The sequence below is a fragment of the Botryllus schlosseri genome, chromosome 3 (genome assembly GCF_051294905.1).
Source record: "Botryllus schlosseri isolate E-star chromosome 3, Bs_hap1, whole genome shotgun sequence".
In the NCBI taxonomy this organism is placed as follows: domain Eukaryota; kingdom Metazoa; phylum Chordata; class Ascidiacea; order Stolidobranchia; family Styelidae; genus Botryllus; species Botryllus schlosseri.
In genome coordinates, this window is record NC_137238.1 from 31,326,140 (window position 1) to 31,351,406 (window position 25,267).

Below are 25,267 nucleotides of genomic sequence, written 5' to 3' on the forward strand. Positions count from 1 at the left end.
CCAAATCGCCCATGTTGGGAACCACTGACTTACACCGTGCAGAATAGTAGTTATTGTGCGACGCATAATAGCCATGCTGGCATAGTAGCTTGTTTGTTTGTTTTATTGAACAATTGTGACGCTTATCGCCTAATCATGTTATTTGCGCCATGATAATGAATGTTGTAATGTGCAATGATCATTATTCGCTTTCTTCCAAATTCACAGATCAGATCGCTGGCTGCAAAATATGACCTCGCGAGCCGGGTGTTAATGACTCCTGGTATAGTGCAAAACGAGCAAAGCTTGGTATACAGACGTTAATCATTCTCATGGTGATGAGACTCCACTGTTATTTGATATGAACTGAACTTTTGGCTGTATTTATTTCTCATTCACAATTTCATTCAATTTCCAAGTTTTTCCGAATTCAGTAATTCCTAATTCTAATTTTAATCTTATTTGGAAAAAGCTATGAAGCTCTAATAATAATTCTAGTCTAATTTGGAAAAATCTTCATTGCTCTAATTCTAATTGTAATCTAATTCGGAAAAAACTCGGCAGCTCTAATTCTAATTTTAATCTAATTCGAAATAGCTGAAAATTTTCCAGTTGTCCAAGTCTGCACTGGTATATGGCTTTATTGAAGCTATATTCCTAGCGAACTCGAATCAGTGTCACGCATAATCTCGATGTAGCAGCCCCCACTAGTATGATTTATGGTTCTATAGGATGATCCAATACTCTAACCTAGATCCACACTGCCTGTCTCGTCGAACGGAATTGGACAGGCTTCCAATCTTGCCATCATTTAAGCTCAAAATGTTGACCTCTAGCACGTAACAGTATCGACAGCATAGCTACCCAAATAGCTCGAATATACGCACAACTGGCAATCTGACCTTAGCTCGAATTGGCGAAAGTGCAAACATGATATTGCACAACCGACGAGTAACTGTACAATGTACATGCCTAGGATTTATTGTGATGGCTGGATATAAACCACTTGCATTATTTGCCCAGCACAAAGGAAACATAAGGAATAACCCTTCCCCTCTCATTTTAGTATCGTGAACAACATGTTATTGCTTTGGAAAAAACATGTGGTGAGGCTCGTGGACGTGGACTACATACCGGGTTGGCGTATGGAAACTCAATCATATATTTGATAGATATTTGGGAAATGCTTTTTTATGAATACAAATCTCGTTCGCCGAGACAATCGTTCACACATTTTAAGATTAGTTTCTCGGTTTACGCCGGTACTTTCCGTTGGGGCTCAAAATGAACTGATGATGCATCAACGAAAAAGTGACGTGCTGTATACATTGTGAATACTAATCGTGAATATTGGAGAAGGTAAACCAATCTTGGACCACACCCCGACATCCGACTTGTCGCACGGCCCACTTCTAGGCTTCAATAAGATGCCGCTTGCGCTGATCACTTGGCGAGTAGAAGCCTAGATAAACCTCCAACAATTAAGGAGTTCTCTGGAGTCGACCTCTGCTGGTTCTAGTCCGACCGAAGTGGACTCCAGAACTCCTCTATAAGTGTTGGAGTTTTAGCTGGGCTCCTAATTGGCACGTGATCCACGTAAGCCGTGTCTTGTGAAAGCGTAGGAGTGCGACGTGCTACAAAGTCGGTATTTACGGAATTAAAAATACAGAATATCGTTTGGAGTAAAATGACCACCATGAATAATAAACAAAAAAAACAATACACCGCTTACATGAATGGGATAGCGAAGAGGAGCCTGGATAACCCTACAACACATGGGTCGGAATTCGGTAATCGACATCGGTCGGACTCGAACCCGCAACCCATTGATGATGCAGCGTGGATTATACCACTACGCTATCTCGCCACCTCCAGGGCCAGTTGATATGAGTAAAACTTAGGAATGCTGTGAGCGTGAGGTTCACGTTCGCATTCTGTGTGCGAACCTCTGAGATTTGGAGGTTCGGGTTGGCAAACGAACCTTGGTAGGTTCTGCACTTTGAATCTTACTCACGTATTACAATTTTTCATTATATCGCCTTAGTTTGAAATTCTTCTCCTTGAATTTCGACTTCTGAAATTTCCGCATGGTGCTGACAACATGAAAAGAAATTCAGCACTACACGAGCATGCACCTTGCCATTTTCAAAAATAATTTGCTCGAAAGTTTGCTCGCAATATTCAGCTTTCCGTTTGTTAATCTTTAATGACTCTCCGCATCGAGTCGTTGCCAATATTGACTCGCGTCAAGTCAAGTCAATCGATTTTTGAAGGTGACTCGAGTCAAGTCTAGTCACTCGTTTTTTGGAGGTGACTCTAGTCAAGTCAAGTCAAGTCACGAGTCAAGTCATACCAAGCCTCGAGAGGTTGAAAGAAATTGATATCACACAATACACTACTAACCATCTACACATCCGTGAAAATATATACGCATGAAGTTTATTCGTTCGATTTAAATCATACAAGAGGGTTGGTAAAGTTGGGTGCTGTGCAATGTAAGGACCGAGCCTTAATAGATTAATCTAATACTACCGTTACGACAACGCAGGTTGTGATCATTTCGTTTTCGGTCAGTATATTTGTGATGTAACAATGGTAATTATTGAAATGTGCAATCAGTGAACGACTGGTTGCTCTGACAAGTGACACCGGCGTATCGTGAATAATAATCCGAACATGCACAAGATACATTGATTTGATCGACACGGTTTACTTGATGACTTGAAATTGACTCGTAAATTTTTCTCCGAGTCACGAGTCAATCCGCATTATTGAAGCGCCGAGTCAAGTCAAGTCAAGTCAAGTCATTTTTGCAAAGTGACTCGAGTCAAGTCAAGTCATACGAAAAACTTGACTCGAGTCTGACTCGAGTCAAGTCATGACTCGAGTCATCCCAACACTGCCTTATTGTATCATGAAAACCAAATCCGTCCAATTGAGGTGTTGGCTACTGTATAACTTGTTTTCGAGATAATATCTGACGCAAGTATTGAAACTGGTGTCTTAAGAAATATTATTCCAGTGTAGCCGAGTCCTCGTCGAAATTGTTGGCAATGCGACGGAAGATATTGATTTGTTAGAATTAGAGTATCATTTGATTACTCCAGTTGATGCATTTCGTGACGTTCAAAAAGTCAGCACTCAGCATGCACTTCAGAATTTTGGCACAATGTGGCGTGAGTCGTCGCTAGGTATCGTTTACATTAATATATCTCTTTGCTGAAATGTAGGGTTGGAATTAGCAACATGACGTCATGTGACGTCATAGGTTCACGTTCGCGTTCACGCAGAACCTTTCAAAATGTTCGCGTTCACACGAACTTGAACCTTTAGGAGGATCACACCATCTCTAGTAAAAGGTTGATATTGTTCAAGAACAAGTACACGACTTCATATCGTAGCACACGGTATGGTTCACCTGGAATTTAAATGCTATTACTTTCACCCTTTCGACTCCATAACTTTCTACTGATAAAAATTATAAAAAATTCAATCTTATTTTTATAATCGAAATCTGTGGTCCTGGTACTGGCGTAGGCAGGGGGATTTTCCGATGTCTGATCGTCCTCACACCCTCCTTTACATGATCGAACATACCTTTTTAAGAGGGGGTCAGTAACGACGCAATTTTACTTTTTTCGAAGTACTCAAATAGTTTTCCTCTACTTTTAGTACTACTCATGTAGATGTAATTTATCGTTACTTCTACGTCATCATATTTTGTGATTTATCTACTTATTTTTCGCTATTCACAGTTTGTAAATTAGAAGTATTCAATGAGTGAGAGAGAGGGAGAGATAGAGGGAAGGAAAGATAGAGGGACAGAGAGAGACTGAATGGTAGAAATTTAGAGAATGTTTGCTTTGAGTACCAGTATTAATTTACCTATCACAAAATATAAGGAAAATCCACAATCTTCGTCGTGCTTGTCGCGAAATATATGTGGAGTGACAAGTATGTTTTCACGGAAGTATCGGTCAATATGATTTGGGTAGCGGGTTGCGTGGTTCCTTTGATATGCTGTATCGCCACCCATAAGACATGTTTCATCGCAGTCAATATGGCTCAGAAAAAATGTTTTGAACGATCACATCGTAATCTGGCCTCTAAATATCTTCTCGTAATGTAGCATTCTAGTTGCATAGGGTGTGTTCAAATATGGAAAAAGTGGCACTTGACTTGTAAGCGTTAAACCGTTGAGCGTCAACCACCTTTGAAACCGTCTGAACAAAATACAGAAAATATATTCCCTCTTTTAAAAAATTAGAGTGCATGGTATTTCTCTTTATGCACGGTATAATCGTCACAGAGAGATCTTACAATTAATCCGAGTTTTCTTGTCCGGAGTATATGCACGAGTTCAAAACTAAGTGCACTGTTGCCGTTTTCCTCCCGAAGTAAAATTAAATCTAAATGGCATATTTACGATCTACCATAATTTTCATAGGCACACGATAAGCACGCAACTCGTTAATGCACTGCCTGATACACCGCAATTATGCTTTTCGCTTCAGCTATACGAGACTTATAATACGGTGGAGGGCACCATTCCATGATATCATTCGAAATGTGGTCTGAGGTAAAAAAAAAGTTAAGAACCACTGTTCCAAAGCAACCCAAGATGCGTCCTAATTCTTATGTGCGAAAGTCCGTCCCTTTTGGTTAGTAGCTTTACGATCCCAGCTCTCTACGCCGCCCGCAGGTCTCAGTTCCCTGCTTTTGACCTCCAATGAGATTGTATTTATACCTGCTTCTCACAACTGCTTACTTACTTACTTACTTACTTACTTACTTACTTACTTGAGTTGATTTTAGCGTCGCTCCTACTTCTACTTGAAGTAGTTTTAGGATGCTTTCAAAAAGACTACTTATACTCACAACTGTGTAGATTTGAGCGTCACGACTTCTACTTCTACTTGAGTAGCTATCTTGAATAATTCGACCACTTCTGCAATATGTATTCGAAGCTATAGTAGCATGAAAGTTACATTTAATACAACGACTCTACCAATGTTTTCAATGAGAATATTGCCTGAATATCCCGACCCTTTCGCGAAATAACATGAAAAAAATCCCGCCTTTTGGGTCATGTCGAATCTGAATAACTATACTATGCCAGCTTTTCAGCGCCAATCTACCCATTTAATCGGAATCAGATTTGACCTGAGCTACGGCAATGGATTTCAGAATACTGACAGCCTACACATACCCATGAAAATCACTCGCATATGGAATCAAAAACTCAATTCAACATGTCACGTATTAGTTGTACTTCAACCCGATCAACATGACTCCTTTTCACTTCACTACAGATTACGTACCCTCAGCGAAATACTAACATCAATATAGATGAATAAATAGTCAATTGTACTCGTAAAAAATTTGTTACGCGGTTTATGCAGAAAATCAATCGGAAATATACAGAGTTGCATGCAATGAATATAGGCAAGACGAAGGTATCGATATACTGTCAAGTACGGAGCAGAGTAACAAATCATGCTTGTTGGACTACATACAATCAGATCTTAAATTAATCCCTCTAGTAATACACCTTCTTTTACATTCCGCGCTGCCTGTTGCGGTACGTACGCAGGCGGTGGAACCTGTTGACGCGGTGCACTTGGCGCCTGCGATGCTGATGTTAAAATCGTCATCTGTCCGTTCGGTCCGTTTACGTCAGTGGTTCTTAACCTTTTTTCCTCCAGCGCCCCCTTTCAAAAATTATCGTGCTCCAGCGCCCCCCCCCACTTCATAATGTAAGGAATGTAATAAAGACAATGAGTAAGAGGGAGGGCCGTAACAGCACTTCGTCAACCCCCTAAAAACGATTGCCTTGCGCACCCATAGCGTGATAAACTGAACTTCTGAGTGCTTCGCCCCCACGAACCCCCTATCGTGATTTCGATGGTCAGCAAAGTTTGTGTGGCCTGGTCGCCCTAGGTACCAAAATTTTCTATAATGCATGAATGAATAGGTGGTAATAATTACATATATAAGTCGCGATAAACTGAGTGAGCTGTTGTATAGGAAGATAAAGGGCACGTAATTAATAATTAAACGTATTCGGGCGTGCCTGCAGGTAGAATTATTCGTTACCAGGGCCGTAACAGCACTTCGTCAGCCCCCTCCCAAATAAAAAACGTTGGTCCTGGGCCCCATCGGGTGATAAACCAAGCTTCCGGGGGACTTCACTCCCAGACCCCCATTAGGCTGTCTTCTATTTGCTGAAAGCCTGTTAGGTATCTACATTGGGTGTCCATTTACTGAGTCAGCTATTCTCGCCTAGTCGCGCGAAGCGCGAAAAATTTCACTAATTAATGATTGAATTGGTCAATATCATCGGGAATTGCATGTAAATTGAGATTAATTTTTATCCTCTCTCTGCTCACGTAAACACATTTACCGGCAGAGCTGAGTGAGGTGCAATGTTCCCTCTAAGCTGCGCACGTGCGCAGTGCTGACACGGCCTCTGCGCACAGAAAATCTACGTTGCGCACAACAAATCCGAAGTTATTACCTTTTTTTAGTCGATACGCACTGTTGTCCAGGGGTCAGCGCAGTGAGTTGTTGAGTGTGCGCAGACTCATCAAAACTTAAAGCGAACATTGTGAGGATTCTTGGAAACTGTAGGGCCCGTTACTAATAATTAAACATATTCGGGCAGGCGAACCCGTTGGTATGACTTCGTTGCATGATGTTATTTCGTGACCCCCTGTCTGCAATATCCAAAAATATATATATATAGAGAGATGGTATTCTTTTTCGCCTGCACCATCGAGATGCTTTGACGACGGAGATGCGATAAGGCCTTTATAGTAAGGTCATCTAGTCTGCACCCCCGTTTTTTTCTCCTCCATGCTATCCGTGATCCAAAAATATAGAATCGCTCATCGGGGATTCGCCCAACAGGAATATCCCCGTCGCCCAATCGTACTAAACTAAAAGACGCACACGATTTCAGATTGGTATTTCTTCACTGACATATAATTTTTCCCTGCCAGAGGGAATTCGTCTTCTGGGGTTCAGATTGCCAAGACAGGAACATTCGGTGTCAGTCATTTAGGCGCCCATCGACAATTAATCCTGTATGTATTTTGAAGGCTATATGTAACGAAGTTTTCGGTGTTAATTTGCTCTGAATACTCATTAAGGATATGTCCTATGACCACATCATCTACTGCGAAGCCATTTTTCTCCAGCGCCCCCCATACCGCCCCCCTGAGCCCAGCGCCCCCCATATCGCCCCCTGAGCGTTTCCGCCCCCCTTCAAAATCGCCAGCGCCCCCTGGGGGGCGCTGGGGGCAAGGTTAAGAACCACTGGTTTACGTGCTGATGCTGCGTGGCATGGGCGATTTGCTGCTGTCCATGTGACGTGTACGGTAATACTGCATTGGAACTTCTGCAACATATTCCGCCGCAGCAGTACGCCGCATGCACAATGGTGATCACCATGGATGAAAAACAAGCAATTGCCTCACAGGCGTGAAGCCCAACCAATGGTTGACTGCACCAGAGAGCAGTCAACAACCCCGGAAAAACAGAGAAATAAAGTCCGACGCCTAATACGGCGGACGAGATAATCGCCATCGTCATGTTTGCAACAAACAGACCTCTCGTGGCTTTGTAGTTGACACCAACTCCAAGAGCCCCAGTCGTTGCCAAGATTAATCCACACCATATTCCTTGGGATGAATAGGACCATTTTCTCGCGGATTGGCAGCTTAGTGAAGAGCCAGCGTTAGCTGCGACGATAGCAGCGGATATTCCTAGCACTGTAGAAATAACTGCCATGACAACTTCAGCTCTTCCAATTCTGAATATTGCTTTGCGACGATTTTCCCGTTGATCGGATGATATGAGTGGTTGCGTGAAGACGATGTGTTGAGGTGCAGATGCCACTCCAAGATCAGACAAGAATGCAGGGGTACGCACATCCATTGCTATGAGCAGCACGGAGCTGATAAATATATTGCCGAATGCCTACCTCAAATTTAGAATGGAACTTGGATATCTGTAAATGTTGGACATACAAAACTTTCGACCCGTGTTAACGACAGATAATTTCTATCAGTATCGCTGATGTCTGCAATGCACATGCACGGCCATAAGGAATGAACGGTGTTGGCTAGGGTTACCATATTTTGTGATCATAAAAGAGGACACTTTTCAAAAATGTGTGTATTTATCATTAGATGGTATTGCCGAGATTTACAACTCATGTATTATGTTTGCGAGGTCAGGCGAATATAACAAAAAGTCAACGAATTCATCCAGTGATACTGAGTCAAATGAATAGATGAAATACTGAACTCGCTCGGCAATGAAACCTAATCCTAGGAAAATAACATTGCAGATTATATAGGTATACCTGTTCAAGTAAACAAATTGAAAAAACTAATAGCTACGGATGGTGTGAAAGTGAGGTTCACGTTCGCGTTATGTATGTGAACCTCAAGGTGGGCGTTCGCAAACGGACCTTGTTAGGTTATGCAGTGTGAACCATTTTCATATAGTACAATTTTGCACGTCAATATAACATCTTCTGTTTCAAATTATTTGCATTTCAACTTTGGACCATTATCCGCCGAGCGCTGACAGCGTTGTTGTTGTTGCTGTTGTATTGAATTATGGTGCTCGGCAGTAATTGCCTCAAAAACCCGAAAAAGAAGGACAAATCCTCCTTAAGGAGGACATATGGTAACCCTATGTATCACGTAATTCAGTAACGAATCGGAATATAGTTAAGTCTATAGACACAAATTCAAGATTTATTTATTTGTTTCGGTTTACTGAGCATTAGTTCTATGGTCGAGCGAAGGAAACTCAGCAAATGCAGCACGCTGCACAATAAACAATCGCCCTGTTGGCGATGTCACGACCAATACTTAAGAAGCACTGCTATACGCTGATCTAGATCCACACTATACATAGTTCGTTGGACAGTCTAGGATTAGCTTATGATCTCACCAATATTCCGGTCCCAAATATTGATCTGTTACTGAACGCACTATCGAATGCCATAGCTTCTCAACTAGATCGATTATAACTACAATTTTCATCGTACGACCTCAGCTAGAATCAAATAAAGTGTAGATATGTATGAAATTGCACGAATCACGAGTCTATGGATACGGTTTATTGTGTTGCTTGAATATAAACTAGTTGCAATATTTGCTCGGCGTTTCGGAAACACAAGTAATTCCGCTGCCGTACCTATTGCGATAAAGATTGTGATGTTTTATTGCTTTGGCATGAAACATGTGTTGAGGCTCGTGGATTACCGTATGGATTGACTTATGCAAAAATATATTAGATAGATAGATGGATATAACCCTGCATTGCATTGAATCGAAATATGTTGGGCCAGGTGAATGGTGCCCAGATTTTTAGATTTGTTTTTCAGTTCACACCGGTACTTTCCGACGCATTCGAGAATGAACTCATTGGGCGATGACGAAAATATCATGTGTTCGTATACACGTTGCACTATTTGATCGGCACAATTGAAACATAAGCAATTTCCTTCCTATCTTGGAGAGGGGAAGTGAGACAGTCGCCTATACTGCGGCTCCATTTCTACTGAGTATTGGTATAACCAGGGTTACCAAATTTTGAGATCCGAAAAAGCGGACCCTTTTAAAAAATTCTGAAAGCTTTAGTACGCGAAGAGTAAACTGGTGATTTTGAAAATTTTTCGGCCAATGCTACTGTGTTGACTAAATAAAAGGTTATCACTTTGAATCGACTGCCGAGTTACCCACTTTTTTATGATATTGTGTGGTGTTGACTAGAAAAAGGCCATCTTCCATATCTCTACTCCCGAATTACCCGCCGCGCCGTATTTTTCGTTGATTCTCTTGCTGACTCTGACGTTGGCTGCCTCAGAGTCGATTTTTTGAAAGCATTTCATCAAAATTAATAGAAAAACAGGACAAATTCCCAAAAAAGAATACATTTAGGCGTCCGCCATGGACACTTTCAATTTATTGAAAAAACAAAACAAATCATCTTAAAAGAGGACGTATGGTAACCATGCCATTAAGCGTCTGTTATGGTGCTGAGTACGGTGAATGCAAACATAGTGACCACAAGACAAAGCATGTCACTGGTTATCTGAATGCTTAAAGGCCTGGTAGATTGAGTTCTAATTTTCGGAAGGAATGTAAACATATGTGACAGACTCCAAAATAGAATCCAGTGTATTCAATCTCAACAGCAGAATTACTTTGACACATGCGAAGCACTAAACGAGCAGATATCCAGCGAGCACAGATAAACAATAGCGCGCAGATGACAGAACAAAGGGGATAAATACAGAGCAACGAACACATTATCACATCAAACTCATCATGTACATTACTCATCAGCATACTGTGAATTAAACAGTGGTTGGTTTAGTCTTCGACTTTGTATGTTATTTTAAACAGGGTCGATATTCTCCGTTATGATCTCCGAGATGTCTATCGATATTTAGCATGGCTCACTTTCTTCCTGGAAACTGAGCGTAACACTGACATATACTGATGAAAGCTGTGAGAATTGTACTTGAAAAAACCTTGCTGACGTTTCTTAATAGAATAGATCGGAATATAGCTGTATGAAATATAAGCGACATGAAGCCGTCAATTTGGAGTCGAGTAGGATATACATATGCAGTAATATATCAAGGTTGTTGGAATTCATATAAACATATATCTCAAATTCGACCCTCCACTAATTCCCCTTCTGTGATATTCCGCGTTGGCTCTGACGGTATGTAGGCAGGTGGTAGCTCCTGTTGAAGCAGGGCATTTGGTTCCTGTGCTGCTGTTGTTAAAATCATCATTTGGCCGTTCGGTCCGTACACGCATTGATGCTGTGTCGCATGAGCGATTTGTTGTTGTCCATATGAAGGGTACGGTGGGACTGCATCGGAACTTTCATTGCAGCATATTCCACCGCAGCAATACGCCGCATGCACAATGGTGACGACCATGGATGCAAAGCATATTATCGCAACACAGGTATGAAGCCCGACTAATGCTGGACTGCCACAGAGGTCGGACGACAACGCTGCGAACGCAGATAAAATAACTCCCACGCCTGATGCGATGGAGGTTATAATCGCCATCGTCATGTTAGCGACATACATTCCTCTCGAGGTTTTTTTCCTGAGGCATATTACAAAAGCGCCGGTGGCTGCCAAGAGTAATCCGCACCATATGCCTTGGGACGAATAAGACCAAATTCCCGGCCCGCGACAGTAAAGGTATGAACTTGTGTTAGCTCCGACAACCGCAGCGGATATTCCAAGCAGAATTGATGAAGCTCCCATAACAGCCTCAGCTCTTCCAATCCCGAATATGACTCTGTGAGAGGTATCCCGCGGGCCTAGTGACTGGGGTGGATGTGTAAAGACCACCGCTTCAGAAGAAGCTGTCGCACCGTGTTCAATCAGTGTAGCTGGAATACGCGTATCCATTACTATGATCAATACGAGGCTGGTATATATTTTACGCATCAAAGATTCGGAATGGAACTAAGAATTCAGAGAAAAAAGTTGGATACACAAAAATTTCTCAAGTGAAATTTATTTCAACATTGCTTGTCTTCATCGTGTATAATAAGGACCGGGCAATGTTCGCTACTAAAACTTTATCCCTTTTCCGATGTACCACATACAAACTTTTTTTTAGGGTGAGTCCGTGTCAATCACGAGTGCGTTATGAAAGCTCCATCTAATCAGGCGAACTCGAATCTATTACAGGCTCGCATAAGCTTTAGATACCAGCCTCCTAGTCGGAAGGTTTATGATTTGATATGGCATTCTTATAGGCTAAATTAGATCCAACTTCCATACTCTATCGATGGAATTGAAAATAACCTCTGATCTTGCCAATATTGCAGTCCAAAAGGCTGACCCCTAGCACATAACACTTACGAATGTCATTCTAAAATATATAATTCGACCGACGTGACTTGCATGAGCCCGAATTGACGAAAGAGCAAATATCATAATGCCCAAGTCACGAATTACAGTATATATGATTACGGTTCATAGTGATGTGCATATGAACCCGTTGCATTATTTACTCGACTCAACTGAAACATAAGCAATTCCCCTTCCGCACCCATTTTACTGTCGGGAATAACATTTTATTGCTTTCGAACAAAACAACTAGTTCACGTTTCGTGGACTACATTGCGAGTTGTCTTCTGCAAACACAATAATATATTTTAATATATTCGCGAATCGCTTTTCTATAAATCCAAATCTGTTACTGAAGACGATTTTTCACGCATTTTTAGACTAGTTTGTTGGTTTACACCAGTGCTTTTAGACGCGGCTCAAATTGAGATCATGGTGCCATAACGAAAATACTAGGGATGGTGTGAACGCGAAATTGAGAGATTCACGTTCACAAACGAACCTTGGTAGGTTCTGCACTGTGAACCTTTTTCACATATTACGATTTTTAAAGTCATTATGAGATGTTTTGTTGAAATTATTTGCATTTTAACTTCGGACCACTCGATGCATGGCGCTGGCAGCATAAAATAATCGACACTAAACGAGCATGCACCTTGACAATCTTACAAATTCTACTTGCTTTGTTACAAAAGTTTGCCCGCAATATTCAGCTTTCCGTTTTTGAATATTTAGTAACTCTCTGCTGTGAGCTTGACCCGCAATCACACAAAATCAAAAACGAAACACACTACACTACTTGTTGGTAATCAGCGAATGATGCTTATTCAACCAATCAATAAAATTGATTTAAAGAATACCTCGTTGTCTCAATATCAATGTAGCAATAGTCAGACACCGAATACATTTTCCGGCCTGGTCTAACTGGACCGTGAAAGCGTAAGGTAATATTTCCTTGCAAGTCCTCGTCGAAATTGTTGGTAAAGCAACGGATGATATTGACTTTATGAGATTATCATATCATTTGATTGCCCAAGTTGATACATTTGGCGACGTTTATAGCGTCAATATGTACCTCAGCATTGTGGTATTATGTGGCCGAATCGTCGCTAGGAATCGTGTAGGCTACCGTACATGAATATAGGCGTCCCTTCACCGAAATGTAGGGTTGGAATTAGCAATATGACGTCACGTGACGTCGTGGGGTTCACGTTCGCGTTCACACAGAACCTTTCAAAAAGGTTCGCGTTCACACGAACCTGAACCTTCCAGAGGTTCACACCATCCCTAGAAAATACCGCATCGGCATCAGTGTACAGCACAGCTGTGAGTGCATTACTGAACAGCTGCTCATTGTCTACTAAGCGAATGGCACTGGATATTGGGGAAGGCAAGCTGATATTTAACAATAGTACGAAATGTGTATGAGTTGATGACAGAGGAGAGCTCGAGATTATGGTGCCATTTTGTCAGTGATACTGGCAAACTGGATCATGTTTCCGTCTATAATGATAAAATCCGAAATCAGAAAAATCCTGTTTACGGATGAGCAAGCTTTTATTGCCCTTGACGTCGACAGAGGTGGCCAGTATTGATGTAATTCTACTTTTTCAAAGTACTCAAGTATGTGTTGACTACTTACGCTACTTACTCAAGTACTTACATTTTTGACTATTTCTCCTTCCACTCAAGTTTTCAGTTGAACAAATTAGGCCTGGAAAATATATCAATTTACTTACTTACTTGAAAATCAATAATTCAGCTTTTACTTGAGTAGAAACTAGAGACACTACTTCTACTTCTACTTGAGCACCAACCACGTCTAATATGACCACTTCTGGTCGTCGATATCTTTCTAATTAGCACTACGGAAATGCATGGAAGTTTTGTATTTTGTAGCAATTGAAGTTTCGGCGCGATGCAAAAACTAGCCCAGTTCAAGATGATATAAAACGTCTGTTAAAGTAACCTATACGTAGTCCCTTTCATGCACTGGAAATTTAGAATTCCGTTCTGATCCGGATCTGACACTCGGGCTAAAAATGCGAATCAGGATCCAATGTTATTTCGGAAAAACTTGCCGGATTCCTGTCCGGTTAGAGTCCAAGATCCTGATCATGTACATTGTACATCTCTAATGCACACTTACCGCAACTTACAGCCTCTGATCGACAAAGACCTAACATGCCAAGAGGGCATGTTTTGGGAGGCTGCCTGCGCGGATTGTATCCAAAACCTCATATTTGACGGATAAAAGGTGCAATCACTAATAATTCACCCCAAATACCAATGCTCGGCGTGTGTTTTGATGATGTGGGTGTATTTGATCCATTCACACCTGTCTTTAGGGTGTGAATCGCAAGTTCGTACCCAAAAGGTGTGATTTCCCAAAATATACCCTATGGTAGAAACACCATTCTCGTATACAGTGTACTGTTGCAAAAAATCAACAGATCCGGTCTTGAATGCGTCCGTCCATTCTATATGAATTGCACCGTGATAACATAAAATATTGATTTTTTTCGTGAAATAACCCAAAACAGAGATTCCGACAATGTAAAAATAATTTCACTGAAAACAATGGTCGAGGGATATTGATCATGTAATATTGACAAGACGCCTCCTCCACTCTTGTACCGTTGAAGGTTGCGTAAATATATTTCAGCAAAACTTGCAGCATCCTGAACTCAAAACGAATATTCACGGCCCAATTAACAGGCATATATATGCTAATACATATATAAACTGGAATATTGATACCTAAACCAAAAACCAAGAAAATAAAAACCTTTATGAAGAATATATTTTCCTTACTTACTTGCAAAAATTCAGATATTTCAAAACCTAGTGGATTGCTGCTCAGACTGTAGTCCAATTGGGTCGAATCGATTATATATGAAACATATTCACACTAGATTACTGTATGTCTGGGCGTGCGCAGGGTGAAAATTCATCGGCAGTTGAAAATTTGAAGAGGTGGAGTTAGCGTATTTCAATGGGTATTGTCATTGATCCATTCTGTCTAAGCCCAAAAGAGTTTATTTGAAGCATTTGTGAGCTATAATGTAGGAATCTCCAACACGGATTTTTGACCGATCTGATCCTCATCCGAACTGTAACAAATTATCATAAATACTTTTAAATGACAAAGTGTGTGCGAGTATTGTCACCATTACAAAGAACCATGCAACACGTTCCCTATACCTAAAAATGAAAGCAGCCCTTTATAAAAATTGAGCGGTGGACGCTACAGGGTCGTGACTAGTTATTGTGGCTTTGTAAAGGGGAAAGTAGTATTGGTGCTATTTTGTATTACTTGTGTGGGTGAAATCGTCGTAAAAATCGCATGAACGGCCCCTGTATTATCATCAAAAACTGAATACAGTTTGAAAGATTCAACCGATTTGTAGTATTGATTTGATGGCTGTCAATTTGCATATGATATCATTATAATACTGAAAAAAAGTATTGCCGTAATGCATTCTCCGTATTGATGGAACCATCGATACCATCCGAAGCTGTATGCCCTTTGCCATTTGTGCTGGCTTTCTGTGCAATTCAAATATAAATATAGAATAACATAACAATACAGACATGAACGTAAACATGAAGGCGCAGACGGGTGCTCTCGCTCCTTGATATTTTGTGTTTGGGAAATATCACCGCTATTTAGGCCTACTTTCGCCCAGACTATATCAGTGACTGTTCAATGACGCCTCTTTGTGTCACCTTCTAATCTTTGCTACGCCCATATGGGGTAATCAATTGCGTACTACGTACGTGACTTTGTGACTGAAATTTATCATCTTCCAGTATTCCAATTTCCAACAATGACAAGGCTAATACACTGGGATACATTACAACCTACTGCATTTCAGTGGTAATCTGTTAAAATTCCTCGAACTCGATGCGACCTGCGCAACTACGATGAAAGGAAAGGCATTCGCATACGTCAAGGGTCGGCAACCTACGGCCCGCGGGCCGGATCCGGCCCGCCAAGCCAAATCGTCCGGCCCGCGACGAAATAATTAGTTACCACAAGAATACGGCCCGCCGCATCGTAATGAGTTCCAATCTGCAGTGCAGCACTGCTACGAAAAATGTCAAAATTTATAATGTTTTCTTCCACTTACGGATGATGATTCCGGAACATGTAATTCACGCACCTACGGGGCTCGTTCACTTTCGGACCAAACTCAGTACAGCCTTACGGAGAAAAAGGGTTTTTGGTCCGAAAGTGAACGATCCCCGTACTGGTCCGGGTTCGTCATATTCCGATTTTAGAATCAGGCTGCTGCGTGAGTCGCAGAATACCACTTTTTAAATGTTAATCACCTTGATAGCTCTCAGAGAAATGCAGAGATACCTCAAATGTTACTGGCGGTACTGAACTTGAATATTGCTCACAGAACCACATTCACCACAGCAGAATCCATCACCTCAAAGATCCCCCGTGTGCCCCCATCAAAGAGTTAACGGCACAATAAAAAGCACAAAGAGTAGGCCTATCTATGCAATCCTAAAATATTAAATAAAATACCGCTAATTGCCTGTGTTTTGTATGATTTGATTTTCTCTTGTCACTTTGTTATGACTACCGGAGTACCGGTACAGCTGTTGGCGATCCTTTTTATTATTGCATTGTTACGTCATATTTTGCCAATTTGGTTTTCGTATGTCGATATTTCAGTAAGCTCTTCTTGTGTCGCTAACTCCTGACAAGGCGCACACGAAAAGCCTTTGAGTCAATATGTTCCACTATAGAATGTAAACATGGAATGGCAGCGACCGATTTTGCAGCTTCGTTCCGCTTCACTGAAGCTTTACTCAGACTTATTTTACGGCAGCTACTGTAGGATTTATGGCAATCCAAAAGTTGTCTTCCAGAGCTCAGAACTTACTGAATCTGGTCTTGATCGAAAGCTACTGTTGCACTGATTCCGAAAATATCAATCAAAATACGATCAGGCTCCGTACTTAGATGATAAATCACCCTCAACATCTAAAATCTTCATTGTTCAGAACAATCGGATGAACGCAAAACAATGACCACAACAATGACCCATTGCGGCTCTTCGATTGTTCGGACAATGCCGATAATTCAGACTTGAAGGGCGAATTCTAAGCGGCCCAGTGCCTGATCATATTTTCATTTACATTTTCGGATTCAGTGTGACAGTAGCTTTCGATCAATACCAGATTCAGTAAGTTCTGAGCTCTGGAAGACAACTTTTGGATTGCCATAAATCCTACAGTAGCTGCCGTAAAATATGTCTGAGTAAAGCTTCAGTGAAGCGGAACGAAGCTTCAAAATCGGTCGCTGCCATTCCACGTTTACATTCTATAGTTCCACTGTAATGAATGCAGACCCAAAAGCAATAGTAAAGATAGGCCTACCCTAATAAGCATTCCTTTGTCACGTATATTTCAAACACAAGAACAACGAAACATAGAGCACTTCAACTATACAAGAATCTGTTCGGCATTCCAAGCGATATGCGTTCTTCTGAAGTTTTCCGTGTCTTGGGCAAACCCGTCGGTTGCAAGTGTCACTGGCAAAACGGGTACATGCTTTGTTACGTCGAGATGCTTGCACGAGTGTATGAACTGAGAAATGAAATAGCAACTTTCCTTGAAAATACAAACATCGCCGACTCATAATCTTGTCATCGAAAATGGGTAGGCTTACCATATTTTGGAAATCTAAAAGGGGGACACTTTTCCTAGGCTTGCAAAACCGGAGAAGAATTCTCAAAAACCGGTGAATTTATCCCACTTTCTGATCGGTTGACTAAAAAAAAAAAAGGTCTTCTCTTCGCTCAGAGCTCAAAAATAGCGTTTTTCTCTCCGCATTGCTAGGTGGTTGACTAAAAAAAAAAGGTCATCTTTCCGCTCAGAGCTCAAATCACCGTTTTTCACTCCGAAATACCCGCCGGCCTTAAAAAGCGGCACGTTTGGCTGACTGGTCGGGACTCCGGGACAAGACGTATGGTAAGCCTAAAAATGGGTATCTAATCTTGCTTTCGTAGAACATTTAACGTCACATCTAAACAAATTGAATTTGCAGCTTCAGAGGGAAACAACTAAATACATTAGATGTTGAGACGCATACGAAAAAAAAAACTGCGACTCTCGGAATGTCATCAGTACAAAGAAAGTTAAGCTCACTTTCCTATACTGAAGGAGAGTAAACCTAGTACCAGTAGGCTACTATACATTTGTAACTGTTATATACCAAATTTAATTAATGAATTTCCATCCGCTTTTCCGACATTTGTTCTGTACAAAATAAATTCTGACTACCCAGTACTCCGTTTAATGTGGACGCCAATATCATTGCCAGAAAATTTCAAATGGGCCCATTTGAAATGCGATGCAGTTGAATTGAATGACAAATTTCATTCAAAGAGCATATTGCTGATTGACTTTGACAAGAGTACGTTCTTGAAATGGGTCTTCATCCCAGCTTGATCAACAATGCAAAAGAAATAGCATCGACTTTTGGTAGCACGTACGCATGTGAACAATAGTTTTCAACAATGAAATTCACGAAGAGCAAGCTAAGATCACGTATTCCAACGCACATTCAGAATATGGCCTGATTCTAGCTTCATCTGACTTGTTACCAGAAGTTGAAAACCTATCACAAAGCAAGCTGCGCCAAGTGTCACATTTATTCTGCGTTGTTGAAGTGTAAATACATGTGTTTTGCTCTTTTTGTGATTTGTATGATTGAGATTGCAGCATTGTAGGGTAATATACCGACGTGGCTGTTAAATATAGTATTAAGAAAAATTCCGGCCCGCCAACATGTTGTGCACTTGAAATTTGGCCCGCGACTAGCAAAAGGTTGCCGACCCCTGGCATACGTGATCAAAATCAATTCAAGATATCACATATATTCGTTTCGATATCAATTCGAATTTCATCCCCATCGACTTGCCTCGTTTTACGCTACAGCCCTCACACAAAGCGAAATACTGACGTAGATGGATGATCAACGAGGAAATTGTGTACTCGTAAAACTGTGTTAAGAAGTTTATTCATGGAATCCATCGGGAACATGTATGTTGTACGAAATTTAGGGTACAGTACACGAAGCTTCTAGATATAGATGCAAGTACTGTATATATATATATAGGTTAACTGAAACATATATTGCGAAGTAAGTCCTGCATTACTTCACCCGTCTTTTGTATTCCACGCAGGTACGTAGGACGTACGCAGGCGACAGGCTATGTCGACGCGTTCTGGCACTTGGAGCATGCGGTGCTGGTACTTAAATCAACATCTGACCATTCGGTCCGTACAGGTACTGATGCTGCATCCCATGCGTGATTAGCAGCTGTCTATTCGAAGCGCAGGGGAAACCTGCATCGGCACTTCCTCCGCAACATATTCCACCGCAGCAGCACGCCGCATGCACGATGGTGACCACCATGGATGAAAGACATGTAATCGCCACACAGACATGAATTCCAAATATTGCTTGACCGCACCAGGAGACTGACGCCAACGCTGCTACACTAGACAAAATAAAGGCCGCGCCTAATATGGTCGATGTGATAATCGCCATCGTCATGTTTGCAACAAACAGATTTCTCGACGGTTTGTTTTTGCGACGGATTCCAATATATCCCGTCACGGCCAAAAGTAATCCACACCATACACCTTGGGACGAATATGACAAATATCTCGCTTCGTTGCATGAATTGGAATCGGGAAAGTTAGATCCCACAATCGCAGCGGATGCTCCGAGCAGAATCGACAAAGTGCCCAGAACAACCTCAGCTTTTGCAATCTTGACTATGGATTTGCGATACTTTTCCCGTGGAATTAGTGACGGGGGTGGTTGTTGCAAGTTCCTCGCGGGATGTGAAGCTGTTGCGCCGGCATCAGTCAGTGTTATTAAAGCGCGCCAACTCATCTGATACCTGAGCTGATAAATAGTTTGCTGAAATATTAGACACACAATGTTTTCGATCCTTGTTGGCTACAGAAACGTCACTAATCTTGACCAGTGCCATGCATGCTCACAAGGACTGAAGTATTTAGGGTTGCATTCATAACATACGGTGTTTTAAACAAATCCCTTTGAAAATATTTTTTTTGGATCGTTGCATAATTATGCCATAATTGTTTAACTACTTTCGAATAACATGTCAGTATGAACCTACGGACGATTTACACCCAATTTAGTCGACGAGTGCGATATGGAGTGGCTGAAACCCTCGAAATCGTCGTCGGTTCAACAGTTATACCAAGTAGATCGAACATTGGTAGGGAATGTGTGTTCTGATGATAATGACCACCGATCGTAAAAATGCTGCATAACGATGTAGTCCTAGCAAAATATATTTTTGGTCTGTTTATAGCAGTGGTCGGAAGCCCTTTCCGTCACATTTTCCCTATGATTTCAATTGTCAATGTTAATCCACTGTGACGTCGCAATTAAAATTTCGTGACGTCATGGCTATGAAAACAAACAAAAAAGCACTGAAAACGTGTTTTAAACAAGGGCCATGATTTAAGTATAGCCCGACCGATTATCGGCTCGCCGATAATATCGAGTCGATATCACGCTTGGAGAGAAATATCGGTATCGGCCATTGAAGGTAAAAAAATATCGGCCATTTTCGTGACGTCACAACATGGTCGCAGCGAGTCAGAGAAGTCGATAGAAGACGCGATGATGATAAATAATAAAAATAAATGGCCAAGCTGCATATAGTGCATACTGCATACAGGGCAGTAGGCGTGCCTATCTGAGAAATATTATAGATAACTAACCACCGTTATGCCCCACTGACTTCGTGGAAATCCCCCTGCAGTAATCGATCACCAAAGACAGAGAGCAGCTGGATGGATAGTTGTCTGCAATTTCAATCAGTAAGAGAAAGGAGAACTTCAATCATGCTGGACTGACCCTCGTGATGATAGAGAAAAGCGTCGCGTCGGAACTTTTCTCTGAAGATAGTGCTATTGGTTCGGTACCAACAGAGCTAATTATACCAGTAATGTATGAAGTCGTCTGACTGAGGCCTGCGGGGCCACCGTGATAGGAAATATGCGAGCATAGAGGGCAGGAAAATCAAGCAAACATAGAGTAAAGCCAATAATTAATACGAAAATGTTTGATTCCATGATGACATTGGCCAATTCTGACGAAAGAGCGTAAAAAGCGAGAGCTCCGTTTATTGCGAGCGAAGTTAGTAACTGGCGAGTAAACGCATCAGCCTGCATGCATTGAAAAGGGACGCGGAAACATTCACAAATTGGCAATCAAATAATCACACGATCGACGAGCGCGATTTGTAGAGCCGCTACACCATCCCCCTCCAGCGGCGGGGATCCTCCATATTGACGTTTTGAACGTCGCCAAATTTATCAGCTGGGGCGATCAAATGATATAATAATCCCATAAAATCAATATCTTTCGTCGCTTTGCCAACAATTCAACGAGGACTTGCAAAGGAATATATGCTTATATCTTGACGGTCTATGCCAGACCGGAAATGTATTCGGCGTCTGAGTATTGCTATGTTGATACTGAGCAGAGTGTAAAACGAGTTTCTATACTTGCTACCGATAATACCCCATTATCAAGTTATACAGCAGTAGCCGACACCCCAATCGCATGGATTTGGTTTTTATGAAATAAACATATGAAATCGAGATTGACCCCGTAGGCTGCTAGACTTTTTACATCAGACAACGATATCAACTTCATTGATTGGTTGAGTGAGCATCATTCCCTGACTATTCGCTCTGGATATTGTGTGATTGCGGGTCAAGCTCACGGCAAAGAGTCACTAAATATTCGAGCTCGTTTAGTGTTGATTTTTTAATGCTGCCAGTGCCATGTATATGGTGGCCCGCAGTTGAAATGCAACCAAAGATGATATAATGAAGTGAAAATTGCAATATATGAAAAAGGTTCACGGTGCAGAACCTACCAAGGTTCGTTTGTAAACGTGAACCTCTAAATTTACGAGGTTCACACACAGAACGCGAACGTGAACCTCACGTTCACACCAACCCTAGTAACGAGTGCCAACATTTCGACCCGAACTACGCACCGAATGACGAGTAGACAGTAGGTAGGCCTAAAAGAAACTGGCGTCCCTTAACCCTTTGCGACCGGCGGACCAGTTAAAAGTTGACATGTTATACATATTAACACGAATTATGCTACATGGCTTGTAATCGAATTCACGATATTCAGTGGTAGGTCAATGTAAAAAAGACTACAACCATTACAATAATACTGGAGCCATTATCGCCTGATATTGTCCTCGGGTGGGACGCCAAATAGCTAAGCCTCCTCACCAATTAATACCTATCTACCCATACCTACGAACTACATATAAACTGCCACAACAATAGCCTATCATTAGCTTTATTCCGACTGCTAACGGTCTTGGATATATCTATATAGCGCAGAATTCATGGTCATAATTAAATTCAGATTCGTGCGTCACCGGTTACGGTGTGATTGATATCTATATATTAGTACTTCCCCTCTTCACGTTTTCCTCATTCAGGGTAACCGAAAGGTGTACCTTGCAGTACAGTAGTACACAGTCTAACCATTAAGTTGCACCGTTCTTATCTATTGATCACTGTAACTCTTCAATGAGATATTAATTGAACCATGCAAACATGAAAGATGTTGCTACGAATAGTTCAGCCTAATATAGATGTCAGACCAAACAGAAGCGAGTACCGTCACGTCAGTATCAAGACATTGTCAAGTGACGACTAACACAACGCCGCGCGTTCATTAACTTGAGATTGGGTATTGGGATGATGAAGGATAATATAATATTCATATGCAATACTATATTTGAAGGGCTAAATGTTAGTAACAATGTTGTTGGGACATAGGGCGTATCCATATTGATTTGTTTTGTTTTTGTGGGGGGGATTTGATTTATAAGTCTGAGGGACCCCTTGTGGGGACGCCCAATGGATCTGTCAATCCGCCCAAGGGCAATTTTATCACAACCCTTTATACACACGATTTATAGTTTCGCACACACACGTGACCCTTCCGTTTGCAAAGTAGGTAGGCGATCGATGTACGGGCGAGTCCCAAATCACGAATATTTATGTGAAGATAAATCAGTGTTAACTTCGTAAAGTAAATCAATGAATTTGATGATGAATATTGGTATTTGCGTGAGCAAGTGGTGTCTTCAAATATTTACGGCACTCAGATGTAGAATTTGAACATGCGGTTGTCGCAGGTTAGCTTAGGGCAGGCCCATTGTTATTTATTACTTCGTTTAAACACGCTGTTATTTTGTAACCTCTGGTAAAGATTGTCGCTGACACCTATCAGACAAAATTATCAAGATTCCTTTGGTCAGACTAGTGCGATTTCACATTAGCACTTTTTTGCGGGAGGGGGCGATATTTTCCTGTGCCAGTCGCATTTATATCGGAGGAATCTGATTGCAGGGACAGGACCATTAGGCACCAGCCATTTCGGCACATGGACACCTATATCCAAGGCTTCGGCTAACATGAGTCGGTTTTATCGCCGTCAAACGTACTGCAGGCGCACTTCGTGGAGTCGCGTATACTATGTAACATATGTCGTCCTGTGTCCTGGCACGGTCATTGCCGGTAACTAATGGTCAAAAACCCGAATATTGAGCTGACAACCGTATACTCAAGCATCCCAACGGTCTTTAAGGGCCTCTGGCGATACCGGGAAGATACATTTATTTTATTCTTTCTTTCGGAGATAGGTATAACCTGATGAAATCAAGAAATGTAGTTTGTAGGTTGAATTCATCTGCCCAAAATTCCCTACAATTTATAGATTTTACGAAAATTGGCCTCTTCCGCATCCCTGGCTATGCTATGATTCGCACACATTTTAACGGAGAATGAGAATACATATAACTCATCGAAGACGTGTATGTTACTTTTTCAAACACCAAATCCACGAATTTTCTAGATTGAAATAACGACTGAAATTTAAAGAAGAAGGGCAACGATATAATTTCATTGCAGTAAGATGTGTAGCTCGGTGTCATTCAGGTCTTTGAGACTGTGCCACGAGATCTGCAAGGTTGGGACCTATAGCACTGCAGCAAACGTGGGTCGTGCAAAGAGGAATAATAAGGGTTGCATTTGACACAGTAGATGTTCAAAGCGAATGCTATTTTAAAAAAGAATTTTTTTTTTAGAAGTTGTGTCATTATGTCATAGTTGTGTGAATGCTTTCGAGATGGCATGTAGTTCAAGCCTTCGGACGATTTGCACTAGATACCGTCAACGTATACGATGTAGAATGGTTGGAGTCAATGATCCCTCTAATTTTTCACTAGTCTGTGCAAACATACCGAGTCACTGCTCGGTCCCTGGGACAGCAAGGCGGGCGTACCTCCATTCAAGCCACATGATATATTGATATGATCAAATTACAGCATTTACATTCCGTTTTATTACACGACACCCGATAATCAGATTATAAGTGAAGAACGGGAACTACAATCTAAACATGATGTGGTCTCAACTTGTAATACTTGTGTAGATACACAAACAATGTTACTGCATTGGAACGTCACAAGTGAAATTTAGTGATGCCATGGCTAAAAAATGGAATGAAAAACATTATTTAAACAAGAGGAAAGGTTTTAAATATGTTTTTGATTTTTTGTTTATGTTTTAAAGAAACCCGAGGCGTAATGATTCGACTACTACGCGCCGACTATTAAGGCGCGGTCTTTTATAGTAAGGAAATTATACGCCCCATTGAGATCAGCGGTTCTTAACTTTTACTAACCTATGCTTAACACCTACGCATGAATATTCATTGCTACCCAGTATGTCTTCTGTTGTTCCCTTTCAGATACCAGTTCAGAAGTGTGAGAATTCACATTCAAAAGTGTTATCGTATTTTTCGGTGGAAACGCAATAGCGAGATACCAATTGATTTATTACAATCGAGCTTATAAACATCGGAGATATAATTGGCATTACAGACGGACGGGGATCGACTTCGAGCCCCAACTTTCCTGCGTACACCGCTGCACCACAATAGTAATGATTCGACTACAGATCGAGCCTAATTACCCACAACAAACGATGGCCAAGACGGGCGTATCATTACAAATCATATCTACCAGTTGATTCATTACAATCATATGTACGAGTTGAGTGTGGGTCTTCACCTCCAGGGAATCCCTAAGACTGGCACATTGAACCCCTAGTGTTACGCGGAACACCCGTTAAGAGTCACCGGTTTGGATTTGGTTCAACGTGGAAGCCTTGTAACCTCAATTGCCGGTATTCCATCATCCGGCACGTGTAGTACAAAGATATTCGCGCAGTGGAAATGATAATTCTGGGAAGTCACGATCAACC

The 25,267-nt window shown here is 41.4% G+C and overlaps 3 protein-coding genes across 3 annotated transcripts in view; 1 reads left to right on the forward strand and 2 right to left on the reverse strand.

The window, feature by feature from the left end:
- The window catches only part of LOC145435053 (fibrinogen-like protein A), a 77,957-nt gene extending 72,978 nt beyond the window's left edge, over nucleotides 1-4,979 (reverse strand). The window contains exon 1 of the mRNA XM_080312336.1: nucleotides 4,968-4,979. The gene's annotated coding sequence lies outside the window, so the exon portion shown is untranslated. The remainder of the gene's footprint in view (nucleotides 1-4,967) is intronic.
- The window catches only part of LOC145435012 (uncharacterized), a 544,696-nt gene that overhangs the window by 177,067 nt on the left and 342,362 nt on the right, over nucleotides 1-25,267 (forward strand). The window lies entirely within an intron of this gene.
- LOC145436546 (uncharacterized) lies at nucleotides 8,397-20,115 on the reverse strand. The gene is made up of 2 exons (XM_080313907.1): nucleotides 19,170-20,115; nucleotides 8,397-11,497 (listed from the first exon to the last, which is right to left on the reverse strand). The coding sequence occupies exons 1-2, from the start codon at nucleotides 19,812-19,814 to the stop codon at nucleotides 10,676-10,678; spliced, it is 1,467 nt and encodes a 488-aa protein (XP_080170033.1). The 5' UTR covers nucleotides 19,815-20,115; the 3' UTR covers nucleotides 8,397-10,675.

Excerpts from the sequence above, each read along its gene's own strand:
- LOC145436546 (XM_080313907.1), bottom strand. The coding sequence starts at position 19,814 with ATGAGTTGGCGCGCTTTAATAACACTGACTGATGCCGGCGCAACAGCT. Across the intron at positions 11,498-19,169 it reads CGAATGGTCAGATGTTGATT|TTCCATTCCGAATCTTTGAT; the intron begins TAAGTACCAGCA and ends CTGAATTCTTAG.